General features: G+C 47.0%; 1 protein-coding gene across 2 annotated transcripts; it reads left to right on the forward strand.

Moving 5' to 3' along the window:
- The first annotated feature begins 779 nt into the window (after positions 1-779).
- On the forward strand, positions 780-27,701 carry CHST1 (carbohydrate sulfotransferase 1). 2 transcript variants are annotated; one of them, XM_043972331.1, is made up of 3 exons: positions 780-1,376; positions 24,269-24,380; positions 25,487-27,701. In XM_043972331.1, the coding sequence occupies exon 3, from the start codon at positions 25,530-25,532 to the stop codon at positions 26,790-26,792; it is 1,263 nt and encodes a 420-aa protein (XP_043828266.1). In that variant the 5' UTR covers positions 780-1,376; positions 24,269-24,380; positions 25,487-25,529; the 3' UTR covers positions 26,793-27,701. The 2 variants fall into 2 exon arrangements, with proteins under 2 accessions (XP_043828266.1, XP_043828267.1); XM_043972332.1 differs by lacking the exon at positions 780-1,376 and adding an exon at positions 20,220-20,368.

Raw genomic sequence — 27,701 nt, forward strand, 5'->3', positions numbered from 1 at the left:
GATTTCTTACTCTCTCCTCCCCTGGAGAGGATCCTATTCGTGGCCCTAGAGGGGGCCTATGAGTTCTGACTCTGGATACATCACCGGGAGGGGGAAGGGCACGGGGTAGTGGGTAGCGCCATATGGCCCTGAGTAGTGGTGGGGAAGGCGTGCCAACTGGGCAGCCTTACTCTCTGGGCCAAGAGAGAACAGCTAAGGCTAGGGATGGGCTTGGGCCAAAGGGGAGTGCCTGAGGCCCCCTCCTTTCTCCACTGTGAGGTAGTGCTGGTGGTTCGAGGCAGGCATGAGGTGTTTTGGCTTGTGGACTTGGGTGCTCAGGGCGCTGGGAAGATGGAGAAAGGGGCCCTGTGGCAGCTGGGAATGTGAAAGGAGGGGACAGCATTTGGATCCGCTAGTCCAGCCCTCAGGGAACTCTGTCCCTGGGGCTTTTACTGTACAGGGGGAGTGAGGGCAGAAGTCTGTGGCCCTGGGTTCAAGGCGGTCGGGGGGGGTGTAGAGGGAGAGGGGGAGAGAGAGGGAGAGAGAGGGAGGGAGAGAGAGAGAGAGAGAGAGAGAGAGAGAGAGAGAGAGAGAGAGAGAGAGAGAGAGAGAGAGAGAGAGAGAGAGAGGGAGAGAGAGGGGGAGAGAGAGAAAGCAGCTCTGGGGGCCTCGAGGGGTGGGGAAGGTGGAGGAAGGAAGGGAGGGAGGGAGTGGGGGGAGCCGGCCGGCGAAGGGGCGGAGCTGGGACCCGCAGCGCCCGCCCGCTCGCCCGCCCGCCCGCCCGTCGCTTTGGCTGCTCGCTCGGGCGGCCGAAGCTCTCGACTCCCGGACTGGAGGCGCGCAGGCGGACGGGCAGGCGGGCAGGCGGCTGCAGCGCTGCTGCTGCGCGGCCGGTCTAAGGCTCGGACTGCCGGGCTGCTCCTGTTCCCTCCTGCAGACGCCGGGCGCTGCGGCGCGCCCGGGCGGGCCCTCCCTGCTCCCGAGGCGGCTGCGGCTGCGGCAGTGGAGGCTCCCGGCTCCCGGCCCCCGGATCCCAGCTCCCAGCGCAGCCGCCCACCCCGGCGGGCCCCGGCGAACAAGGAGCCCGGGGGCGACCCGCTCGGGGCTTGCGTGCGCCCCCGAGTCATGGAGAGGGGCCGGTAAGGGGCGCACGGAGGCACAGGAGGAGGAGGGGCCGAGGAGAGGAGGAGGAAGACGAGAGATCTGAGAGGAGGAGAGCCCGAGGAAGAGGAGGAGGAAGAGAGATTGGAGAAGAGGAGGAGGAGGCTGAGAGGGCCGAGGGCGGAGGATGCCGCCGCTGCCGCCGCCGGCGCCCGCGGACTCGGACAGAGCCTGAGGCAGAGCGGGATGGAGCCCGCGCTGGGCGCTGCAGCGGCTCCCAGCGCAGCCCAGACCAGGTACTGGACCGATCGGGCAGGGGCTGGGGTGAGGGATCCCCACGGGGCACCCCGAGGCTGTCCGCGGACTTCCCCTCCTTTCCCGTGCCCACCCTGGGCCACCAGGGCGGCAGCGTTTGCAGGGGGACTCGGGGACCGGCAGCATCGGGGAGCCGGAGCCGGAGAGAGCACCAGAGAGAAGGATGGTCGGTGACCGGAGGGGGGAAGGCAGGCGGAGCCGTGTTCGGGAGGGTCTGGGGGACTTTGCCAACATCGGGTCTCCCCCTCCAAATTCCCAGGACTTGGGGCGCCGGGGCCACTGGGGGAGTGTTCTGACGGGATGAGGTGTCTCTGCCTCCATCCCCCACCCCCAACACACAGACTTAGGAAGAAAAAGCAAACTTGTCCAGTGAGATGTTCCCTAAATGAGGTCCCCTTCCTTCCTTCCTTCCGTAGCATTGCCCAGAACAGGCTCAGGACCAGTTGAGCCGTGCCTTGGCTCACTCTCTGTCCATCTCCCCTTCCACCCCCCTCCCCGCTCAAGGACTGCTTAGCACCCTTCGGATCCAACTTTCCCATACCATTCTGTGGCTCTAAGGCAGGGGGCTCGGCGGAGTGACAAGCGGGGTCAGATTTTCAGCCTGACCAATATGAGGCCGGGGAGGGGAAGTCCACAGGGAAAGCGCCCAAGCCCCAGGCCTTCTTTTCTCCCCCAAGGAGCTGGGGCCATCACTCTCTCCTCCAGGCTCTGTGGGCTAGAACCCAAGCGGTCAGGACCGCCCAGATGGGGAGAAGTCCGGCTAGGGGTTAATGATGGCTCGGTGCCTTGGGGGAGCTGGAGAAGCACCATGGTCCTGGCTTTTCCGCCGGACTTCAGCTCTCACCGTGCTCTGCTCCCTCACTTCTGTTTCCCTCCCTCCCCCCGTCTCTGCCCTGGTCCGGATTCTTCAACCCTGATCAACTACGGTGAATAAAGAGGGCAGACAGGGGAAGAGAGGTCCCTCAAAGCCAGTCCTTTGGAATCGGGAGACTCCTGGGTATGAATGACTTCTTGGGCTTTCCATGATCCCCGAGCCCCCAAGGACAACAGGAGTCTAGGACAGGGCTTTTTGCAGAGACTGTGCCAGTGGGGTGGGTAGAGGTAGTAGACCCAAGGAGCAAACACTGACTCCCAGAGCTTTCCAGTGTGGGTGCTGAAGATGGATCCCAGCTAAGGAGGAACTGGGGCTGCGTGGCTAGGAGCAGGAAGGCTTCTGGGGCTTGTGAATTAGTGCAGCAGTGGGCTGGGAAAGGGCTGGGGGCGAGTTAGCCCTTAAGGATTCAGTCTGTCCTCTACTCTGTCTTTGGGGAGTGAATCAGGTTGGGGAGGGGGTGGTTACCTACCCATGGCTTTTAGGAAACATCGTTTCAAATGAACCCTGGAAGCTTTAAGGAGTTGGGCCCATGGACAGGAAAGAAATGGAATTCCATCCCTGCCTCTGGACATACAATACCCCAGCCTGTAAGGGCAGGGGGAGAGAAGGAAGATTTGGGGGGCCTTTTAGGGGTTGGGTGGGGGGACAGCCCATCTGCTGCCCAGATCTGATTGCAGACTCCCATTCTTTCTCTTCCATTCTGGCTAGTGACGATCCCTGGGGGTAGGGCAGGTCTTATGGTGGGGGAAGAAGAGAAAGGGTCTGTGAAGGATTGGCTGTGTACAGCCCCTGCTGTGGCCTTGGGGCCATTTAGTATCTCCCCCCCTCCTCCTCAGGCCCTCCTAAGACCCTCCTCTGCAGATTCCTGGAACCACAGAGCACAAACATCTTTGGTTTCTAAAATCCAAATTTCCCTCTTCTCTGTGCAGCAGGGGTGTTTTCGAGGGGAAGCTTCATCTTTCTTAGTTCCTCAGTTTCCTATCAGCTTGCAGACTGCTCCCCCTCCTCAGGCCTTCCACCCCCACCTGCCAGCCTTCCCAGGATTGCCTTTGGGAAAAGCAGCGAGAGCATCCCCTACAGATCTTTCACTGGGCAGTGACAGATACAGGCGAGGGTGATGGGCACAGATAACTCACGATGTCCATGATGGACTGAGCTGGGAAAAATGGAATTGTGGCCAAAGTTGAGTGGGTTTGTCCCCTGGGAATCAGCTCCCCATAGGGCTGGGTCTGAGCCCCTGTGTGCACAGTTATGTCTTCAGAGGGTCCCTGAGATAGGTCCCTGAGGGGTGGCTTCCTTCTCCCTGGGGTCTACATTCCCAGCACTTTCCTGCCACTCTCCTCAGTCACCACAGGATCCCTCTCGGCTGCCCCCAGCTCCCCTCTTCCGGGCCCAGGGCAGCTTTGATATTCACAATCTGGTTCAGAGCAGGTCCCGAAGCCCTTAGTCACTGTATGGTTTCCATGGAAACAGACTTGTTCCCCATAATCAGTGATGTGGTGGTGGTGGTGAGAAGGGGGAAATGTATAGTAAAGGCACCCTCCACAAAGTGTGCCCAGGAGTCGGACCAAGTACCTAGGAGGAGGGGGTCCCAGCCCCTCTGGGAGGCTCCCCTTTTATTTCTGACCTGGGGCACAACCTTGGTGATGGGGGTCCTTCTTCCTCTCATCCTTGGGTTGGCTCCTGCCTCTTCCGTGAGACTCTTAACTAGGCTGACCCAGACTACTCATGTGGAGCTGAGCCTTTAGGGATCAGAGAATCCTAGGGCTGGCCGATAGGGAAACCCAGGGTCAGCAAGGCCAGGCAGGCTGGCCCTAAGTCCCTCACAGAGGCTAGCCAGCCCCTGTACTCTTAACAGACCCCAAAGGAAGGTAATCTCACAGCCTCATTCATTTGTTCATTCATTCATCCATCTGTCTCTCCATTCATTCAGCAAATATGGACTGAATCCCTACTATGTGCAAGACACTGGACTAGCCAATGTTCCTGATTCACATTCACTGCCATCCCCCTGGAGGCCATTCAAGCCATTCCTCTGAATGGACAGCTGAGAGATGCTGTGAGACTTTTCCCTTGGTCCTTTGCCTTGTGGGTGTGAATAGGAGCCAGAAGCCCCATGGCCCATAGGATGGCTTAAGTCTAGAGACAAGCAGAATCTGGGATCCTCAAGTCCCTACCGAGGGAAATAGAGAGTGCTCGGTTGTGGGTGAAGAGAGGACCCCCCCCCCCCCGAAGCTGTACGGTGTCCAGCTCTCTCATCTTTGGAGGCAGCCAGCACCACTTCTTCCCCATTCCCTTTTTTCATGTTTCCTCCTTGTTGGAGATGGAAGGCCAGGATGGTGCGGAATCACAGGTCATTTAGTCCAACACACTTATTTTAAAGATGAGAACCCTGAGTCCCAGAAAGGCTGTGACTTGCCCAAGGTCACACAGAGGTAGTAAGTGACAGGCAAAATTTGAACTCGGGTCCTCTGAGCCCAAATATTGTCCACTTTCTCATAAGTCTAAGGTATCCTGGCAAGCCTCCCTAGGTGTCTAAAGTGTTCACCAAAGAAGGAGTCTGAAGGAATCACAGTTGTGCTGTTCTCCCATCTCCTGTATCCCATTCTTCTACACCAAGGGCCAGGTGCCTCTAGCACCCTCCCAGGAATTCCTCCCTTTGCTTTTGTCTTCCTGCCTGCTCGTGACAGATCTTGGCTTAGACTGGAAGAGTTACGTTAGACTGTAAGGCTCCTCTCTGCATTTGGGGTCAAAGAAAGCCACTCTCCCTTATCCTTCCTGGGCTCTAAGCAGCCCTGGTGGCATTTCAGAGGGGAATGAATGAGGCCGACTGGCATCTCCCCCACCACCCCCTTATTGCTCTGCCTGGAACTCTCTCACCTCAGCTCCAGAGCCTCTTATTACCCTAGACAGGGTCTGACATCCTCCCCACCCTTCCCTCCCTGATCAGGTGCCTTCTGCCAGGCCTTCTTGTCTTCCCAGGTCTCTCAGGGCCCCTCTGCTGTCCTCATTGGTGTTCCCAACACCTTCCAACTTAATATCCTCTGCAAATTTCATTAGAGGCCTGTTTACTCTTGTTCTCAGGATCATTAATGAAGATGTTAGATAGAAGCTGACCCAAGACCCCATGATACGCTTTCCTGGAGGTGCCTTCATTTTCCTCTCCAGCCCTGGGCACCCTTCCTGCCTCCTCCTCCTCCTCCTCCTCTCCCCTCTCCCCCTTGCTTCTCTTCCTCTTCCTTTCTCTCCTCCTCCCCTCCCCCCTTTCCCACCTCATGAGCCCTTCAGCTCTCAGGCCTCCACTGACAAGTGCTTAGGGCCTAGCTTGTTTGAATTAATTTTGTAAGATTACGCGAGGCACGGTATCAAATGCTTTGCTAAAAAATCAAGATATATTACCCCGCTTGCGTTTCCTTCATCTACCAGTCTTGTAATTCTATCAAGAAAGCTATCGAGTTTGTCAGGCATGATTTCTCCCTTATAAAGCCCCACAGGACCACTTCGGGCACAGGGTTCCTTTCTTCTCTAAATGTTTAGAGATTCCCTCTTTGTGCTTGTGCCTTCATTTGTGAGAGAAGGGGCCCAGGCCTGGGTTAGGAGGGCTAAACATTTTAAAAAGTGTGTGTGTGTGTGTGTGTGTGTGTGTGTGTGTGTTTAGAAGGGTCAACCACATGAAGAAAGGTTTGTCTATAGTGGACAGGACCTGGGGGGAACACAAGAAAGCAAAGGTAGAGTCCCTGTCTACAAGGAGGTTAGAAGATGAGGAGAAAGGGCCTAGGCATATAAAATAATTGGAGACCATTCATTCATTCATTCATTCATTCATTCATTCATTCATTCATTCATTCATTCTTTCATCCACTTACTCACTCATCTATTCATTCATTCATTCATTCATTCATTCATTCATTCTTTCATCCACTTACTCACTCTCTATTCATTCATTCATTCATCCACTTACTCACTCATCTATTCATTCATTCATTCATTCATTCTTTCATCCACTTACTCACTCATCTATTCATTCATTCATTCATTCATCCACTTACTCACTCATCTATTCATTCATTCATTCATTCATTCTTTCATCCACTTACTCACTCATCTATTCATTCATTCATTCATTCATTCATTCATTCATTCATTCATTCATTCATTCTTTCATCCACTTACTCACTCATCTATTCATTCATTCATTCATTCATTCTTTCATCCACTTACTCACTCATCTATTCATTCATTCATTCTTTCATCCACTTACTCACTCATCTATTCATTCATTCATTCATTCATTCTTTCATCCACTTACTCACTCATCTATTCATTCATTCATTCATTCTTTCATCCACTTACTCACTCATCTATTCATTCATTCATTCATTCTTTCATCCACTTACTCACTCATCTATTCATTCATTCATTCATTCATTCTTTCATCCACTTACTCACTCATCTATTCATTCATTCATTCATTCATTCATTCATTCTTTCATCCACTTACTCACTCATCTATTCATTCGTTCATTCATTCATTCATTCATTCTTTCATCCACTTACTCACTCATCTATTCATTCATTCATTCATTCTTTCATCCACTTACTCACTCATCTATTCATTCGTTCATTCATTCATTCATTCATTCTTTCATCCACTTACTCACTCATCTATTCATTCATTCATTCATTCTTTCATCCACTTACTCACTCATCTATTCATTCATTCATTCATTCTTTCATCCACTTACTCACTCATCTATTCATTCATTCATTCATTCATTCATTCATTCTTTCATCCACTTACTCACTCATCTATTCATTCATTCATTCATTCATTCATTCTTTCATCCACTTACTCACTCATCTATTCATTCACTCATTCATTTGGTGCTCATTAAACATCTGTTCTGTGATAGGCACTGGAGATAGACACAATGAAACTATCTATTTTTGAGGAGTTTACCTTCTCTTGGCAGGATTAATGAGTAGCAGCTTGGCCTACTGGGCAAAGGGTTGGTCTAGGAGTAGGAAAGATCTGAGTTCAAGGTCTACTTTTTTTTTGTGGGGTTAAGTGACAGGGTCACACAGCTAGTAAGTGTCAAGTATCTGAGGCCGGATCTGAACTCAGGTCCTCCTGAATCCAAGGCTGGTGCTCTATCTACTGCGCCACCTAGCTGCCCCTACAAGGTCTACTTTTGACACAGACTAGCTGTGTGACCCTAGGTAAGTCCCTTAGCCTCTCTCAGTGTCCTGGGGAACTATCTAAGATTGTTAAGTTATAGAATGGTATCAGTGGAGGGAGTTTCCACGCGGGGAATTCTCTAGATGGATGGATGGTATTATGAAAAGTGTGCTGGACTTGGCATGAGGGGATCTGAGTTTGAATCCTGACTCAGTAAGTACTTATGTGACCCTAATTAGGCAAGTCACAATGTGTCTGGGCCTCCAGTGCCTCATGTGCAAAAAGTCCCTTCCAGCTCTGGACCTATGATCCTGTGATCAGTTAAGTCCCAAGTGGGTAGGCATCCTGTGTTTATTAAGCACTTACTGTATGCCAGACACTGTGCTAAGCATTGGAGGTACAAACATAAACAAAAAGAAAGGACCCCGGTCCTCAAGAAGCATGTGTTCTACCAGGGGGACACGACACCCAAAAGGGAGTAGGAAAGCAGACGGGGGCTGGGGAAGGTGAATCAGAGTTGTTTATGGTGTTGAAGTGCAGAAAGTTGGAAGCAGGATGGGGGGGGAATGAAGGCTGGCTGGCCTGCCCCCCCCCCCAAAAGAGAGACCCTGGGAGGAACTTACCCATGGCAGAGGGATATTCTGGACACAGTGGTGAAGTCCAAAAGTCAGAAGCACAGTTGGGAGGTGACAGAATAATAACCACAGCAATAAAAATGATGAGGACAATGATGACCCCCCCCCCAAAAAAAAATCCTGTTTGTATAGGGCTTTAAGCTTTATGAAGAGTTTTACTCATAACAGTCTAGCAAAAAAGGTGGAGCAGGTATTATTATTCCCATTTTATAGATGAGGAAACTGAGGCTGCCTCATGTGAAAGAAGAATTGAACCCATTCTGCTTGGCTCTGGAAGGTGGAATTAGGAACAACGGGTAGAAATTTGAGAACAGCAGATTTCAGCTGGAAATCAGGAAAAACTTCTTAATGGTTTGAGGTCGAGAAGGAAAATAGGCCACCTATATAGGTAGTGAGCTGCCCATCACTGGAGGGATTCAAAGGAAGACTGACTGACCATTGCCAGTGATGTTGCAGAAGGGATTCCTTCTCATGTATGGGTTGGACTAGTGGGCCTCTGAGATCCCTTGCAGTTCTAAATTCTGTGACAATGGCATTTTATCAGGCATTAAATTATTTGGTATGGAGAGCAGGCAGACACAGTGGATAGAGCTTTGGGCCTGAAGTCAGGAAGATCTGAGTTCAAATCTGGCCTCAGATGCTTACTAGCTGTGTGACCCTAGGCAAGTCATTTAACCCTGATTGCCTAAGTTCCTCATTTGTAAATTGAGCTGGGGAAGGAAATGGCAAACTACTCCAGTATCTTTGCCAAGAAAACCCCGCATGGGGTCATAGAGAGTTGGACAGGACTGAGCAACAAAAACAATGGAGGGCAAGTGCTGTCAAAGATCTGAAAAGGGAGATACGGAGGAGGTAGGGTTTGAGCCAGATTTTGTGAAAGATAGGAATCATATCAGCAGAGAAGAAGAGAGAGCCTTACAGGGAGCAGGAACAGCGTGAGCAAAGACGTGGAGCCCTAGCAGGCTAAGGCTTAAATCAGTGTCGCTCGAGGTGGGCTAAAGAGGAGGGCTGTGGCTTGAACCTTGGGGAATTACCCCACTTATGGGTGGGGAGGGGTTGAGAGAAAGGACATGTGCCCATCTCCTTTCCACAATTTCCTAAAAGTATGTTAACAACAATAATTGAACAATTAATATTTATACAGTACTTAGGAAATTACAAAGTTCAACAGCCCTATGAGGGAGGAAGGGTGTTATCATCTCTATTTTACAGTTAAGGCAGCCAAGGCCCAGAGAACAGATATGACTCACCCAAGGTCACACAGCTGGTTAGTGCCTGAGCCTGTAATGAATCTCCTGAATCCCAGCCCAGTACTGGTGGTGATGATGATGGATGATGGAGATGGGTTGCCTTTCAAAAACAAGCCTATTTCATCCTGCTGGATAGATTTCTAGGATAGAGCCCTTGGGGTTCATAGTCAACTAATTCGATTCAATTCAACTCAATTTCACAAATATTTATTAAATACCTACTATGTGCCAGGCCATCATGGTCAGCACTGGACATTCAAAGGAAAAATATTAGTCTCTGGTCTCAAGGAGCTTACTTTCTAAAAAAAAAATCAATAAAATAGAACACCTGGTGTGTGTGTGTGTGTGTGTGTGTGTGTGTGTGTGTGTGTGTGAGAGAGAGAGAGAGAGAGAGAGAGAGAGAGAGAGACAGAGAGACAGAGAGACAGAGGGTGCAGAAAGAGAGTGTGTGTATATGTGTGTGTGTGTGTTCCTGTTCTCAAGGAGTATGTATAGTAATCATGCTTTGCCTTTGCCTAGTGTTTTATAGTTTTCAATGTGTATTAAGGAGTTAAATGATAGTTCCCAGGTGGCAGGATGTGCCAGCAGCGATGGCTCACCATTTGATGGCTTTTTACAGTTTACAAAGTCCTTCCTTTTTTTCTTTTCCTTTTCAATTTAAAAAAAACATTTTAATTTAAAGTTTTGAGTTCCAAATTCTATCACTCCCTTCCCTCTCCCCTCCCTGAGGTGGTGAGCAATCAGATATAGGTTATATGTGCTCAATTATGTAAAACATTACCATATTAGTAATTTTGTACAAGAAGACTCAAATAAAAGAAGAAAAAATGAAAGTGAAAAATAGCATGCTTCAGTCTGTGTTCAATCAATATCAGTTCTTTCTTTAGAGGCAGATAATATGCTCCATTATTGGTCCTTTGGGATTGTCTGGGATCATTGTATAGCCGAGAATAGTTAAGTCATTCACAGTTCTTCATTGAACAATATTGTTGTTAATGTGTACAATGTTCTCCTGGTTCTGCTCACTTTACTATGCATCAGTTCATATAAGTCTTTCCAGGTTTATCTGAAATCTGCTTGCTTGTCATTTCTTATAGCACAATAATATTCCATTACAATCATATACTACAGCTTGTTTAGCCAATCCCCAATTGATGGGCACTCTTTGATTTCCAGTTCCTAGCTACCACAATAAGAGCTGCTATAAATATTTTTGTCCCTTTTTTTGGATGTCTTTGGGATATAGACCTAGCAGTCGTATTGCTGGATCAAAGGATATACAAAGTTTTATAGTCCTTTGGGCTTAGCTTCAAATTACTCTCCAGAATGTTTGGATCAGTTCACAATTCCATCTACAATGCATTAGTGTCTATGTCCCCTCCAACATCCAACATTTTCCTTTTTTGTCATATTAATCACTCTGATAAGTGTGAAATGGTACCTCAGAATTGTTTTAATTTGCATTTCTCTGATCAATAGTGATTTTTTTTTTATTTTTTATTTTTTGCGGGGCAATGGGGGTTAAGTGACTTGCCCAGGGTCACACAGCTAGTAAGTGTCAAGTGCCTGAGGCCAGATTTGAACTCAAGTACTCCTGACTCCAGGGCCGGTGCTCTATCCACTGCGCCACCTAGCTGCCCCCCATGTTCTCTTAATTTGCTTTTGGTATCACCTTTTATGTCTAAACCATGTACCTACCCATTTTGCCCTTTTCTTAGTATACTGTGTGAGATGTTAGTCTATACCTAGTTTCTGTCATACTGTTTTCCAGTTTTCCTAGCAGTTTTTTTTAATCAAATAATGAGATTTTTTCCCCCTAAAAGCTTGAATCTTTGGGTTTATGATAAACGAGATTACTATGGTCATTTACTATAATCTATTCCACTGATCCACCACTCTGTTTCTTCACTAATATCACATTGTTCAGATAATTACTGCTTTATAATACAGTTTGAGATTTGGTACAGCCAGACCACCTTCCTTCACACTTTTTTCACTGATTTCCTTGATAACCTGGAGTTTTTGTTCTTCCAGATGAATTTTGTTATTTTTTATAACTCTATAAAATAATTTTCTGATAGTTTGATTGGTGTGGCATTGGATAAATAGATTAATTTAGGTAGAATTGTCATTTTTATTATATTGGCTCGGCCTAACCATAAGCAATTCATATCTTCCTAATTATTTAGGTCTGATTTTATTTGTGTGAAAAGTGTTTTATAGCTGTGTTTATATAGTTCCTGGGTTTGTTTTGAAAAGTAGACTCCCAAGTATTTTATATTGTCTACAGTTTTTTAAAATGGGATTTCTCTTTCTATCTCATGTTGCTGGATGTTGTTGGTAATATATAGAAGTGCGGATGATTTATGTAGGTTTATTTTGTATCCTACAACTTTGTTTTTATTAGAAATGGGTGCTGTATTTTGTGAAAGGCTTTTTTCTGTATCTATTGAGACAATCATATGATTTCTATTGATTTTGTTCTTGTTATGGTCAATTACACTGATAATTTTCCTAATATTGAACCAGCCCTGAATTCTTGGTATAAATCCCACCTGGTCATAGTGTATGATTCTTGTGATATACTGCTGTAATTCCATTGCTAGTATTTTATTTAAAATTTTTGCATCAATGTTCATTAGGGAAATTAGTCTATAATTTTCTTTCTCTGTTTTGGCTTTTCCTAGTTTAGGTATCAGCACCATATTTGTGTCACAGAAGGAATTTGGTAGAATTCTTTTTTCACCTATTTTTTCAAATAGTTTATATAGTCTTGGGATTAATTGTTCTTTAAATGTTTGGTAGAATTTGCTTGTGAATCCATCTGGTCCTGGAGATTTTTTCTTAGGAAGTTCATTGATGGCTTGTTCAATTTCTTTTTCTAATATTGGGTTAAGTATTTTATTTCTTTTGTTAATCTGGGTATTTTATGTTTTTGTAGATATTTTTCCATTTTATTTAGATTGTCAAATTTATTGGCATATAATTGGACAAAATGTCTCCTAACAGTTGTCTTAATTTCTTCTTTATTGGTGGTGAATTCCCCCCTTTCATTTTTGATACTAGTAATTTGGTTTTCTTCTTTCCTTTTTAAAATCAAATTAACCAGGGGCAGCTAGGTGGCACAGTGGATAGAGCACCAGCCCTGGAGTCAGGAGTACCTGAGTTCAAATCCAGCCTCAGACACTTAACACTTATTAGCTGGGTGACCCTGGGCAAGTCACTTAACCCCAATTGCCTCACTAAAAAAAAAAAATCAAATTAACCGGTGGTTTATCTATTTCCCCCCCCCATAAAATCAGCTTCTAGTTTTATTTATTAGTTCAATACCTTTAAATTTTTTTAAATTTCTCTTTTGATTTTCAGCATTTTCAATTTGGTGTTTAATTGGAAATTTTTAATTTGTTCTTTTTCTACCTTTTTTAGTTGAATGCCCAATTCATTGATCTGCCTTTTCTCGACTTTATTGATGTTAGCAATTAGAGAGATAAATTTTCCCTTAAGTACCACTTTGGCTGTATCCCATAAATTTTGGCATGCTGTCTCATTGTTATAATTTTCCTTAATGAAATTATCAATTGTTTCAATGATTTGTTCTTTGATTCACATTATTTAATTTCAAATTAATTTTTGATCTCTCCATTGTTCATTATTGAATGTAATTTTTATTGCACTATGATCTGAAAAAGATGCATTTACTATTTCTATTTTTCTGCATTTGGTTGTGAAGTTTTTATGTCTTAATACATGGTCAGTTTTTTGTGTAGGTGCCATGTACTGCTGAGAAAAAGGTATATTACTTTCTATTCCCATTCAGTTTTCTCCAGAGATCTATCATATCTAACTTTTTCAGAATTTTGTTCACCTCCTGAACTTTTTTCTTATTTAGTTTTTGGTTAGAGTTATCTATTTATGAGAGGGGAAAGTTGAGGCCTCCCACTAGTATAGTTTGATTATTTATTTTCTACTGTAACTCATTCAACTTCAAAAATTTAGGTGCTATACCCTTTGATGTATATATGTTTAGTATTGATATGACTTCATTGTCTATGGTACCTTTCAGCAAGATATAGTTTCCTTATCACTTTTAATTAGATCTATTTTTGCTTTTGCTTTGTGTGAGATCATGATTGCTACCCCCATTTTTTTTGCTTCACTGGAAGAATAATAGATTCTGCTCCAGCCCCTTACCTTTATCCTGTGTTTCTCTCTCTGCTTCAGATGTGTTTCTTATAGACAACATATTGTAGGATTCCGATTTTAATCCATTCTGCTATCTGCTTCCATTTTATGGGTGAATTCATCCTATTCACATTTATAGTTATGATAACTGTATTTCCCTCCATGCTATTTTTTGCTTGTTTATCCCCCCTCTCTGTTTAACACCCCCTTTTCCATCCTCCCAGGTGTTTTACTTCTGATCACTGCCTTCCCCAATATACCCTCCCTTTTATTAGTCCGCCCCCTCCCAATTATCCCTGTCCCTTTTTACTTCCTTGTAGGGTAAGATAGGTTTATATATCCAACAGAGTGTGAATGTTATTTCTTCTCTGAGCCTATATTGATGAAAGTAATATTATAATAGCTTTCATGCCTCAATTTATCTTATTCAATTTCCCCCCTCCTTCTTCTTCCAGTGCAATTTTCTTTTTCAGTCCTTCATTTTGTTTTTTGGTGTATTATTCTATCAGAGTAACCTTATATCCATACCCTCTGTTCCTAATTGCTCTTATAGTAATAAAGTTGTTAAAAATAACAAATATTATCTTGCCATATAGAAATATAAACAGCTTAGCCTTATTGAATTTCTTATACTTTCTTTTTCTTGTTTCTTTTTTACATTTTCATGTTTCCCTTGAGTCTTCTATTTGGAGGTCACATTTTTTTATTCAGCTCTGGTCTTTTAATTAGAAATGCTTAAAAATCCTCTATTTCATTAAATGTCCATTTTCCCTCTGAAAGATTATATTCAATTTTTCTGGGTAGATGGTTCTTGGTTGCAATCCTAACTCCTTCACCTTTTGGTATTCCAAGCCTTCTTGTTCTTTAATGTGAAGGCTGCAAATCCTATGTAATCCTGACTGTAGCTCCATAACATTTGAATTGTTTCTTTTTTGGTTGCTTATGATACTTTCTCCTTGATCTGTGAGCTCTGGAATTTGGCTCTGATGTTCCTGGGAGTTTTCGTTTTGGGATCTCTTTCAGGCAGCGATTGGTGGGTTCTTTCAATTTCTGTTTTGTTCTCTGTTTCTAACATACCAGGGCAGTTTTCTTTGATAATTTCTTGAAAGATGTTCAGGCTTTTTTTTTTTCCCCTTTGTTCATGGATTTCAGGTTGTCTAATAATTCTTATACTAGGTCAATTGCTTTTCCAATGAGAAATTTCACATTTTCTTCTTTTTTTTTTTTGGTTTTCCACTTTTTTGGATCTTGTTTTATTGTATTTTGATGTCTCATAGAGTCATTAGTTTACACTTGGTTTGGTTCTAATTTTTAGGGAATTATTTTCTTCAGTGAGCTTTTGTACTCCCTTTTCTATTTGGCCAAATTCTATTTTTTAGGGAGTTATTTCCCTTGGTAAATTTTGTATATTTTTTCCCATGCTATTGACTCTTTTCATGATTCTCATGTATAACTCTCATTTCTTTCCCCAATTTTTCTTCTACTTCTCTAATTTGCTTTTTTAAAAGCCTTTTTAAACTCTTCCAGAAATTCTTTTTGGGCCTGGGACCAAATTACATTTTTCTTTTCTTTTTTTTTTTTTTGGCGGGGCAATGAGAGTTAAGTGACTTGTCCAAGGTCACACAACTAGTACGTGTCTAGTGTCTGAGGCTGGATTTGAACTCAGGTCCTCCTGAATCCAGGGTTGGTGCTTTATCCATTGTGCCACCTAGCTGCCCCCCAAATTACATTTTTCTTTGAGGCTTCACATATACTCATTTTGACATTATTGTTCTCTTTTAAGTTTATGCCTTGATCTTCCCTATCATCATAGTAACTTTCTATAGTCAAGCTCATTTTTTGCTAATTTTTTCTGTTTTTTTGTTTGTTTGTTTGTTTTTTTGTGACTTGGTGTTTTTATGTGAAAGTCGGGCTCTGGCCCTGCATTGTCACAAGATTTTTTTGTGCTGCGGTTCTGGGTCTTACTGCTGGCTTTCATTGGGTTTCAGGGCTTAGCTGCTTGCTCTGGAGGGGAGCCTTCCCTTCTGGTTTGTAGTGAGGAGTGGGGCCTCCTCACTGGCCTCCCCTGGCTGCAGGGTTTAGTTGCTGAGCTGTGCTAGGTGCAGGGTCTTATTGCTGCTTTGCTATGGTAATGGAATCTTTCTGGTGGCTGGCCCTGAAGGGATTCTGTTGCTTGTCTGTCCCAGGGTGGGCCCAGCTTCTGGGCCACCATGGAAACAGGACCTTTCTGCTGGTAGGCTCTTGGGGCGGGGCTTCACCCCAGTGAGGCAGGCCATTCCTGCTAGGCTGTCTCCCTGCTCCTAGATCAATTCTGAGGAGGTTTTCTAGTAGTTTGGAGAGAAATTTGGGAGGAATTCAGAGGGTTCCTTCCTAATTCCACCACAAAGTCCTTTCTTTACTATGTGAAGTAGATGATAGAAGCATTTTTATCCCTATCTTATGGAGAAGGAAACTGAGGCTCATAGGAGTAAGGTCACGACTGAGTCTGGTTGACTGATTTCCTAGCTCAGGGCTCTTCCCACTGAACAGCGCTCTCTTTGGTGGGAGTGGGGTGGCTTGGGTGGTTAGGGATAGCTCCCTGGAGGAGAAAGATTAGGTTGGCACAGCTGATAGGCGATAGCATTCCAGGCTGATGTTTCTTGGCATGTTGTGGGCATAGGGTGATGACCAGTCTGGCTAGGGGGGCTGCCTTGGGAAATTGTGTAAATTTATAATATCACCCTCAGGTGAAGAAGCCTCAAATTTTCTCTTCTGCCTCCCCTTTCCTCCCGATACTTTCCAGAGCTCTTGGGGAGATCACTGTCCTTCCAATGGCCTGTATTTCCAAGGACTCCATCCCTCTGAAACCTTAGCTCCTTCCCAGTCCATCTCAGATGTGGTCAAAGAGACCTGAGTTCAAATCCAGTCTCAGACATTTACTAGCTGTGTGGCCCAGGGTAGGCTACCCACTGGAAGCCTTACAAGTCAATCCAATAATGCAACAAACTTTTATTCAGTTCCTACTGTGTACACAGCCCCCGAACTAGGAGCTGTTCCCCTGGGTTTTCAGCTCCAACTCAAATGATGTTGCACATCCTGATCTATTTAAATGTTGATTTTTGCAATCCCCCCAATGTAAGTGCCTTGAGGGAAAAGAATCTTTCATTTTGTATTTGTATCTCCAGAGCCTACAACCAGGCCTTATACATGTATAGAATGAAGGAATGAGTGAGGGAGTGAATTGATGTTTAAAGAAAACACAAGTTGTTCTAAAACCCCAGGCTTTTCATTCTCCTCTCCCCTTCCCCCCCTCCCCGCCCCAGTGTGCCTCACCTTCCACTCTAACCTCCCCTTCCCTCCTTCCCCTCCCAAATCCTGACTTCACAATCTAATCTTCCAGGACACACACCAGCCTCCTTAATCCCCTTGCTACCTTTCATTGCCATCTGCCATTGGTTGAGTACCTCGGTACTCAAAATATACACAACCTATGTAGGAGGGGGATGCCAAATCAATCCCAGAGCTTCAGAAGCAATCATTCCCTGGGAATAGCCATGGAAAGAACAATCGACTTGGAGTCTGGACTCAGATTAGGGTTCGAATCTTGCCTCTGACACTCATCAGATGTGTGGCCCCATGGCAAGTCACACCTACTTGGAGCCTCAGTTTCTCCATCTGCAAAATGTGCACAATGACAGCTTGAAGGGTTCAAGTGAGGTTCAAGTGAGATGTCTGTGAAATGCTGTGCTGTGCAAACCTTAACTGTGAGCTGTTAGTGGAGAGAAGAAGGCTGGATCTGGAGTGAGAAGAGTCCCTGGTTTAAAATCTCCATTGGCTTCCTTTCGCTGGGCTTCAGTGTCCTAACCTGTAAAAAGGGGGTGCCCATCTTATAGGGTTCTGGTAAAGTTCAAATGAGATGATAGATGGAATGTCCTTTGGACTCCGGATCCAGTCCGTTCAAGATGAGCATACGTGGGACAAGTGAGAATAACAGCAGCTCACATTTCCACAATAATTAAGGTTTCGGAGGTAGTCAGCCCTGGGAAACATATTGTGTAAACTGGTCAGAGAAGTAAGGCGCCTGAGGCCCCATAGCTATATACATATACATAAATACACTTATATGTTTGGGTTGTGGCGTTTGAAATATTGGGGGGAAAGCCTGTCTCTGTTATAAATTATTGGGGTATCTAAGATATTGCTACTTATAAATTAGAGACTATTGCACCAATTTTGGCAGCAAGCATTTATTATTAATTTGACCGCGTGTCTAAAAAACTAGTAATACACCCAGTGTGGAGTCCCAGGAAGAGGGGCTGGGGAGAGGCGGGCCCCGGGGGGTAAGAGAGTAGGAGAAGCAACCTCGCAAGAGAGCACATTGCTCTAGAGAGAGAGAAAACGCGTGGCTAATTCATTGGGGTCCCAGGTGCAAGAGAACGCAATTTTCTTGCGGACCAGACACCTTTTTCTTTCGATAGAGGTGGCTCTTATACACTGCTCAGAGCTAACTGGCTAGCATCATTCTATTGCATTGTTTGACATAACTTGGGGGTGGTCCCTATTAAAATGAGCTGTATGGTGCTGAGCTCAGGGTCCAGTGAAAAGACAGACCTCCTGAGGGCAATGGAACGTTCCGGTAGGTGTGGTCTTAATCTCTACTGACAGTCTGGTTTCCATTTTTATTGACTCTGGGCTGGCTTTGAAAGAGATCAGGTAAGGTTCCTGAGCAAAGCCCTTGAGTGTGTGTGTGTGTGTGTGTGTGGGGTTCCCTGTGTCCCCCAAAAGTCCATTATTAATAATTATTTTCTCACAGTGTTTGTATGTGTATATATATATATATATATTTATATGTGGTTGTGTGTTATGTGTATGTATGTCTGCATGTGTGTGGTTTTGTGCAATAGCTATACTTTGTGGATCTCTTACCTTCCTGTTTCTCGCCCGGGCCCTCTCTCCCTCCTCTGGAGTGGCCCTGGGCACCCTGTTCCTGTTTTCTGTTAATGTTTTCCTATGCAGAAGCTGACAAGGATGGGCCAGAGGAGGCTGGAGTGGGGCAGAGTGGGGAAGGGGAAGGTGGGGAGCCTCCTGCTCCATTGCTCTAGGTGAGAGACCTGGGTTTCCTCCCTGTCCCTAAGCAGGACTGTCATCCCAGACAAGCAGAGAGACCTTGTGGGGTGGCCAGGAAGTTAGTGAGTTTTGCCTTGGCCAGACCATTCAGGAACATGGGTGGAAGCCACCTGTCTTCTTGGAGGGACACAAATGAGACCTGGCCTGGAATGGTGAATCATAGCCCTTAGAATTGAAGGGTACCTTAGAAGCTCCTTCCCTCCACTACACATGAAGAAACCGAGGCATGGAGAGTTTACATGACTTGCCCAGGGTCATAGACCTAGGAAGTGTTTGAGGTGGAATTTAATAAATCCTTTCTCCCCTACAATGCTGTGCCTCTTATTTTTCAGGTGGGAGAACTGAGGCAGAGAAGGAATGTGACTTGTTGAAGGTCACCAGACTAGTAAGTGGGGTCATAGCTTTAGATCTGTGAAGGACCTGAGAGGTCAGTTAGTCCAGCTCCCTCCCACATCCCCCATTTTACAGATGAAGAAACCCAAGTTTTTGGTCTAAATGACTTACTTAAGGTGATATAGGGAGTCGGTAGCAGGGTGTGATTTGAACCCAGATCTTCTGTCCTCTGAATCAATGGCCTTTCTAAAGTACTGTGAAGCCTTTCCTTTAGCAGAGCTGAGATTCAAACTTTGTCCTTCACGTCCAATCGAACAGGTAGGGAATTCCTTCTGGAAGGATCCCTGCCAGGTGCAGGCTGTGTGTCTGCCTCATCTGGATGCCAGTTCCAAACCTCTGGTGGCAGGGTGAGGGTGGAGGGGCATTGCCCAGTCCAGCTCCCCCAAGAAAATCCCCTGGCTTTCTTGACTTTTTGTCATCTCCTAGCTAACACACCACTATAAGGTTTGCAAACCACTTTCATAGGTGTTCTTATTTTATCCTGACAACAATCCTGGGAGGGAGGTGCTATTATTATCATCCCCATTTACAGATGGAGAAACTGAGGTAGGCAGGTGACATCATCCGCCCAGAGTCACACTGCTAGTACATGTCTGAGACAGGATTTGAACTCAGGTCCTCCTGACTTCACCTCCAGTCTTCTATCCATGTCACTACCTAGCTGCTGAGGAGCCAGTGACACTGGGCAGGGACCGAGAGTTCAGGGAAAGACACTCCTTGCAGAACAAAGGAACCATGGAGAATCTGCTCTCCCCATCCTAGCTCACCCCCCTTCCACCTGAGCTTCCTGTCAGCGTCCCCTTTAGAACAGTCTCTTCTGGGGGCAGCTAGGTGGTGCAGTGGATAGAGCACCAGTCCTGGAGTCAGGAGGACCTGAGTTCAAATCTGACCTCAGACACTTGACACTTATTAGCTGTGTGACCTCGGGCAAGTCACTTAACCCCAATTGCCTCACCAAAAATAAATAAAAAAAAATAGAACAGTCTCTTCTTCCCAAGGGCTTCCAAGGATTGTTGAACCAGCTTCCTTGCCTCCAGTTTCCCCTGGGAATTTATGGGGGGGGGGGTAAACTCCCCTAAGGGGTCCTGCCCCACTGCTCTCTCCCTTTGTCTTCCTCAGAGCTCACTCTTCATTCCTCATCTCTGACTGGTCTCCTTTCTCCATCCTTGTTCTCCCTTCCCTGGTGTCCTCGTCTCTGCTGACCTTGGCTTTACCATCTAGCCAGAGCCCTGCCAGTAGCCCTGAGGATGATGGGAGAGGCCCCTCTCTGAACTGGGTTCCTGAGTTCACAGAACTATCAGCCACTTCCTCCTTGGGGGAAGGGGGGAATGCTGCATCTTTCTGAGTCTTTGAGGTGGGTCTCTGGGCAGATGCTCTTTTGCCACTGGCTGAAGTGGGCAGCGGGACCCCAGTGTTTGAGGACATTTCAAACTTTGAGGGATCTCACACTCCAGAGCTTCCATCTCATAGTATCCTATGCTTGGAGAGACAATCTGACCCAGAGCCAGGTGAGCAAACAGGACCCCAGGGTCCTGAAATAAATGTAAGGAGCAGCTGATCTTAGGAGAAACAGACTGGTTTAGCTCTTGGCAAAAATAGAACATGGACCTTCTAGGACCGTCTGCTCTCTGGGGCCAGCCATCCCCACTAAGTCAGGGAGACAAGGCCTTGACCCTGTGGACCATTTGGAATTTGACTGGGGAATCTGGTAGGGCAGGAACCCTTCTAGAGCCAGAGGAATGGATTTCTCAATCCCAAATTCCTTCCAGGAAGGGCTTTCTTTTATTTATTTTTGAATTCCCCCCCCAGAGCCTGCCCCAGTGATCTTCATAGCTCCTGTTTTTCTAGCCTTTCCTCACAACAGCCCCGGGGCAGTGATGTTCCTACAGGCATCATTGGCTCCATTTTACAGAGGTGGAAACCAATGTTTTAAATATGTGCTCAATAAATCCTGAAAGAAAAAGATGCATTTTAGTATTTGTTTGGGGAACATTTAAAAAAAAGAAAAAGAAAATTGGGATTGAAAGTGAAAAGGCCCAGAGGAAAGTATCTGGTTCTTGGAGTGGTTCTGCTATGACACAGATGACTTAGGTTGAGCAGACATGGGTGGGTTGATCAGAGGGCCAGTCCTTCCTTGGGGCTCTCATCCCCCTAGGGGTAGCTTGTTTTCTCTTTGCGTAAGTAATGCTTGAGTGTCAGAATTCTAAATATGTTGATAGTCAGAGGAAAGCAGGGCTTGGCTCCGGTTGGACTAGGTCAGTGAGTTGGGGCCAGGCTCTTCTGAGTGAGGATTCCACATGCCAAGGCAGGGCTGTCCATATTTCCTTCTTTGGAAGAGAAGTTTCTTACTCCAAGGGGTATAGAAGCCATTAAACATTTCTGCTTATGGAAAAGGAAGTGCTGGAGGTAAAGAGTTCTGGCTATTACGATTAAGCTGGGCTGATTAAACACGGCTGTCTGGATCTCTGCATGTGGGTAAGGGCGCTGGATCATAGGGTTTAGAGTTGAAAGGAGCCTTAGGACCTTAGTGACATAGCCGGAACATAGACTATCAGAGCAGGGAGGGACCTTAGAACAGACAATGTCAGAACTGAGAGGGACCTTAGAACATGGAATGTCAGAGCAGGAGAGACCTTAGAACATAGACTGTCAGAGCTGGGAGGGACCTTAGAACATGGAATGTCAGAGTTCGGAGGGATCTTAGAATATAGGATGTGAGAACTAGGAGGGGCATCAGGAATGTCATGGGTTCTTTACCTGGGAAGGAGGAGAAGAAAATGGCATCTTTGTTTTTGCCAGCCTTTAAGTGAAATTTAGCATTTCCTTCAGTTACTTTTTTAAGCATGATGCTGAGAAGGACTCCATAAGCCTCACCAGACTGCCAAAGGGGTCCCTTACACTAAACAAGTTAAGAACCTCAGGTTGAGCCCAGCCCCCTTTCTCCCCTGCCTTTTTTTTTTTTTTACAAATGACTTAATTGAGGGCATAGGTGAAGAGGAAAAGGGAAACCTTACCATGTCATTATTTAGTATTACAAATGAGGAAACTGAGGACACAAGTGAAGAGGAAAAGGGGAAAAAACCTGCAGGTGGTGTTTATGGGCCTTGGAGTTGGGTAGGAGGCAAAATGAATTGAGACAGCTCAGATAGGCTGTGCCTACGACACCTTTCTCTACTGCCGGCAAGAGGCATTTCAGCTTCTTCCTTTAGTCCACTACTCCCTGAAGGATGGGTTCCAAATGCAGCACAGGAGAGAATTGGTACAGCCACAGGTTGCTGTGTGCCATGTGGCCACCAGAGGGCAGCAGAAAGACTAATAGTGTCTCTCTTGGGGGGGGGGGGGGAGACCCAGAAAGAATGGATGGAAAGAGCCAAAAGGACCCACCTTGAGCAAAGGTGGCAGGGAGGGGGTCCAGGAAGGGCAGACACCACCAGAGACTGCCCTGGTGAGATGGTACATCTCTGTTGGAATCCCAAGCCGGGCATGGGTGTATCCCCAGGGGCATGGGCTGGGTAGACTCATGATGCTTTGGGCCCTGGGTAGTTTCCATTTAGAAACTAAGCTGAAATATCCCAACTTTCTACTTGGAAAATGAATGAATGGATGAATGGATGACAAAGCATTTTATTAAGCACTTGCTAAGTGCCGGAGTAGAAAATGGAGACAATTGCTGCTCTTAAGGAAAGATATCATATAAAGTAGGGTGTAGTTGCAAGGAAGAAGTCAAGGCCTGGAGGTCTTTAGGGGTCTGTGGTAGAGCTGATGGCAAGGCCCAAAGGTCTGGAAAGTGTGCTCTGCCCTCAGAGCCCAGTGGGCACAGGCTCTATGTCCCTTTTGACCATGTCTTGGGGGCAGGGGAAGAGGTGGGATCAGAGGATTTGCCCAGTGTGCCCTGAGCAACTAACTCCCTTGACTCATAGGACTCGGAGCAGGAAGGATTCTTAGAATTCATCCACCAGGGTTTCTACCCTGGGGCAATGGACTTGTTTAGTTTTAAAAATATTTTGATAATTGTGTCCCATTATAACTGGTTTCTTTTATATTCCTCATTATTCTGAGCATCTTTGTTTTCACCAGCTTTTAAATGAAATGTAGCATTTCCTTCAGTCTTTTTTAAACATAGATTTCACCAGACTGCCCAAGGGGATTCTGCAAAAAGGTTAAGCACTCCTTAGCCAGTCCAAGTTTGTCTTCTTACTGGTAAAGTATTTAGGCCAGAGAGGTTTGGCTGTAGGCACCAGCAGGAGTCCTTAGGAATCCAGCCTTCAGGACACTTGGCTTCCAGGAAGATTTGCTTGATTAATAAGCCGAGCCAAGCACCAACCTGGTACGAGGGGGAATGAAGGGTATCTCTTCCCATCACTGGCTTTCCTGGGGTCTTCCCCAACTCTTTATGGATGTAACCATGAGAGGAGGCTCCTGGAATTGAGACTTTAGGGCTAGAGGTTCCACATCCATGCTTATAAAGATGTGACTGGTGAGGGCAAAAAGCAGGTGTAGGAGGTGTGAGGCAGTGGGAGAGGAAGAAGGACAAGAGGTTGTGTCAGAGAGGAGGATTTCAAAAGTTCAACATTTCAAATTTCAAAAATTGAACATGGGGCGGCTAGGTGGCGCAGTGGATAGAGCACCGGACCTGGAGTCAGGAGTACCTGAGTTCAAATCTGGTCTCAGACACTTAACACTTACTAGCTGTGTGACCCTGGGCAAGTCACTTGACTCCAATTGCCTCACTTAAAAAAACAAGAAAACAAAAAAACAAAAATTGAACATCCTTGGGGCAGCTAGGTGGCGCAGTGTCTGAGGCCGGATTTGAACTCAGATACTCCTGACTCCAGGGCTAGTGCTTTATCCACTGCACCACCTAGCTGTCCCCTAAAGCACTTCTACAAACACCACCTATTATTGTTATTTTCCTCTTTCCTGTCATCTCTATATTCAGTCCTGGGACAAGATGCTCTTCTGCTTTAGTTCTTTTTTTAAGTGGTCAATTGTGCAGGCGGATAAAGTGATTGCTTTGGGTAATGGGAAAAAGATTTTATTATTGTTGTTATTATTACTAATTTCATTCTATTGTCCTTGGACAAGTCACACCCCTGCTATTGTTCGTTTCTATTTATTATTCTGTGGGCTATGAAACAAGCAGATAAAATAAGCGCTTTTTTAATTGAATAAAAATCAGGATTGTTATTATTATGAAAACAATAATAAACATTGCCATCTTTCTCTCCTCCCACCTCTCCCTGTCCCTCAACAGGGCAGCGGCATGGACCTAACCAAGCACTGACTGAGCCTGGAGACCCTGGTGTCAAGAAGGAGGTTCCCTAGGGGGCAGCTGTGGCCGCCCACACTTCCTACTAGCCCCTCTGGTAAGTAGCAGTGGATGCCTCTGGAGATGGAGACGGTGGTGACGGGCTATTGTTCCAGTGAGCCAGCTGTCAGCCCCCTTTCTTAAAGCCAAGGCAGGTTCAACAGCCCCATCTAGGGCTTTGGCCCCCTGGCCTCCTGGCCCCCTTCCCTGTTCAGGATGTTGATCTTATCTCACAGGTTCTGATCCTTGGCCCCACACCACCTTTCCCGTTTCCTTTTCCTGCTTAGCAATAGGGAGCTTTCGGACAAATGCCAAAGGGGACCCTATGCAGAAAAAGGGACAGTGTATGGCTTCCCATAGCCCTTTCCCTTCTACTTTCCTGCTTATTTCATAGACTCCTAGAGCCCCCAGGGTTCTAGCCCCAGTTCCCCTGGTTTACAAAGTGCTTTCCTCTCAAAACCCTTGTGAACTTGGTACTAATACTATCCTTATCAGGGTTTCAAGAGGAGAAATGATTCATTTCGGGATTACAGCGTATCTGAGCTGAGATTTGAACCCTGTTCTCCTGATGCTTAATTTAGCATTCTTTCCAGGGGGGGGCAGGTCCCTCTTGTTGGAAGGGACTGAAAAGTCATCTAGTCAAACCCTTTCATTTTGCCAGTGGGGAAACAGAGGCCAAGAGAAATGCAATGGCATTTCCTAAATTGTCAATCTTGGGCTTTGAAGTAGGGACTCTAGACTCCAAGCCTCCTAAACTCCTGGGGCCCTAGGGAAATGAGCAAGGGATGCTGGCCTGCTGGGGATCGAGGGCCCTGGGCCATCTCTGGGAGATGAGAAGACTGTTGGGTTCACTGACACTGACAGGTAAAAAGAATAGCTAGCCTTTAAGGTGTTCCAAAGGCTCTTCCAATATTCTCTCTGTCCCAGGCTGCCGCCCCCCCCCCTTTTTTGGGGGGGGGGCAATGAGGGTTAAGTGACTTGTTCAGGGTCACACAGCTAGTACATGTCAAGTGTCTGAGGCCGGATTTGAACTCAGGTCCTCCTGAATCCAGGGCCAGTGCTCTATCCACTGCGCCACCTAGCTGCTCCCCCCCCATGCTGCTGCTTTCTGCTGGTCCCACTGCCACCTCTTCCCAGCTGCCTTCTGCCTCTGTGTGTTCCCAGATCCTGAGCCCGTGGAGAAGCATCCCCATGAAGGTGTCCAGTCATGCAATGCTCCTGGAAGGCTGTCCTCCTCCTCGCCTTGGCCTCCATCGCTATCCAGTACACGGCCATCCGAACCTTCACCGCCAGGTCCTTCCACGCCTGCCCGGTGCCCAGCCCTGTGAACTGTAGCCCTGGCCCTGGGGAGGCTGAGATGGCCGAGCGCTTATGCGAGGAGAGCCCCACCTTAGGCTACAACCTCTCGAGGAAGACCCACATCCTCATCCTAGCCACTACCCGCAGCGGCTCTTCTTTCGTGGGCCAGCTCTTCAACCAGCACCTGGACTTCTTTTACCTTTTCGAACCCCTTTATCACGTCCAGTATACCCTCCTCCCCCGCTTCACGCAGGGCAAGAGCCCTACGGACAGGCGAGTCATGCTGGGCGCCAGCCGAGACCTGCTGCGGAGCCTCTACGACTGCGACCTCTACTTCTTGGAGAACTACATTAAGCCGCCTCCTGTCAACCACACCACGGACAGGATCTTCCGCCGGGGGGCCAGCAAGGCTCTGTGCTCGCCCCCGGTGTGTGAGGCTCAAGGCGCGGTGGACATGAACCTCGAGGAGGGAGACTGTGTGCGCAAGTGTGGCCTCCTCAACCTCACCTTGGCTGCGGAGGCCTGCCGAGAGCGCAGCCACGTGGCCATCAAGACGGTGAGGGTCCCCGAGGTCAACGACCTGCGGGCCCTGGTGGAGGACCCCAGGCTCAACCTCAAGGTCATCCAGCTGGTCCGAGACCCTCGGGGCATCCTCGCCTCCCGAAGCGAAACTTTCCGGGACACTTACCGGCTGTGGCGCATATGGGACGGCACCGGGAGGAAGCCCTACAACCTGGACGTGACGCAGCTGACCACGGTCTGTGAGGACTTCTGGAACTCCGTGTCCACCGGCTTGGCCCGGCCCCCATGGCTGAAGGGCAAATACATGCTGGTGCGGTACGAGGACCTGGCCCGCAACCCCATGAAGAAGACGGAGGAGATCTACGGGTTCCTGGGCATCCCCCTCGACAGCCACGTAGAGCGCTGGATCCAGAACAACACGCGCGGGGACCGCTCCTCCTCCAAGCACAAGTACGGCACCGTGCGCAACTCGGCCGCCACGGCCGAGAAGTGGCGCTTCCGGCTCTCCTACGACATCGTGGCTTTCACCCAGAACGCCTGTCAGCAGGTGCTGGCCCAGCTGGGCTACAAGGTGGCCACGTCGGAGCAGGAGCTCAAGAACATGTCCATCAGCCTGGTGGAAGAGCGGGACTTCCATCCTTTCTTGTGACCGGCGGACAACGCTGGGGACCGCGGGACTAGGGGAGGGTGCGGGCCGTGGGCTCGGCCCCGGAGGACCATTTTTAACTGTTGCCTTATCCCCTCTCCTTCCCCAGCCCCTGTCTTCGTGCCCTTCCCACCCTTCTCACCTTTCTCTTTTCTCTCTGAAATTTGCACTACGTCCCCCAATGGACGTCACTAGGGAATGGAGAGGGATGAGCTGGGGGAAGGTGCCCCCTGCCCAGGGAAGCTGGGTCTCTCTGTGGATGGTTAACAATGTTTACAAATACCACACCCACACCTGCAACCACACATACACCTGCAACCACACATACACACACACACACAGACACACACAGACACACAGACACACACACAAGCACACACACTCACACAATCACACACTCACACAATCACACACTTACACAATCACACATGCCCAAGACATATAGGACACAACTTCTCTGTCAAGCTTCCCCAGTGGAAGGGTATTTGGGATTATTGTACTTTTTGCACTTTTACAAGGTAAGAGATTAAAAAGAAAATGATCTTCTCTAATTTATGAATGGTGTCAATCCCGGCCCCACCCCACCATTTTCCTGTTCCCCATCTCCCTGCCTCCACCAGCCCCGCCTCCAACCCCCCAGGAGCATTAGCCCTTGCTCCTCCTCCCCACCCCTGGCCGTTGGTGAACACGTTTTTTCTTTTTTCTTTTTCCTGTGAGGTGAATGTGGAACTCCTTGTCTCCCTTGCCCCCCAGTCTGTTGCAATAATGTTGTTTGTCTGAGTCTTGTTGCTGGGCCTGGTCGCTGATTGGTGTATGAGTCTCTGTTGGCTCTTAGGGGTTCGTTCACCTGTGACATATTTTTGTGCCAAAAAAAAAAAAAGCAAAAAAAAAAAAGTCGGATTGGTTTGCTAA

Source organism: Dromiciops gliroides, chromosome 6 (genome assembly GCF_019393635.1).
Source record: "Dromiciops gliroides isolate mDroGli1 chromosome 6, mDroGli1.pri, whole genome shotgun sequence".
Taxonomy (NCBI): Eukaryota; Metazoa; Chordata; class Mammalia; order Microbiotheria; family Microbiotheriidae; genus Dromiciops; species Dromiciops gliroides.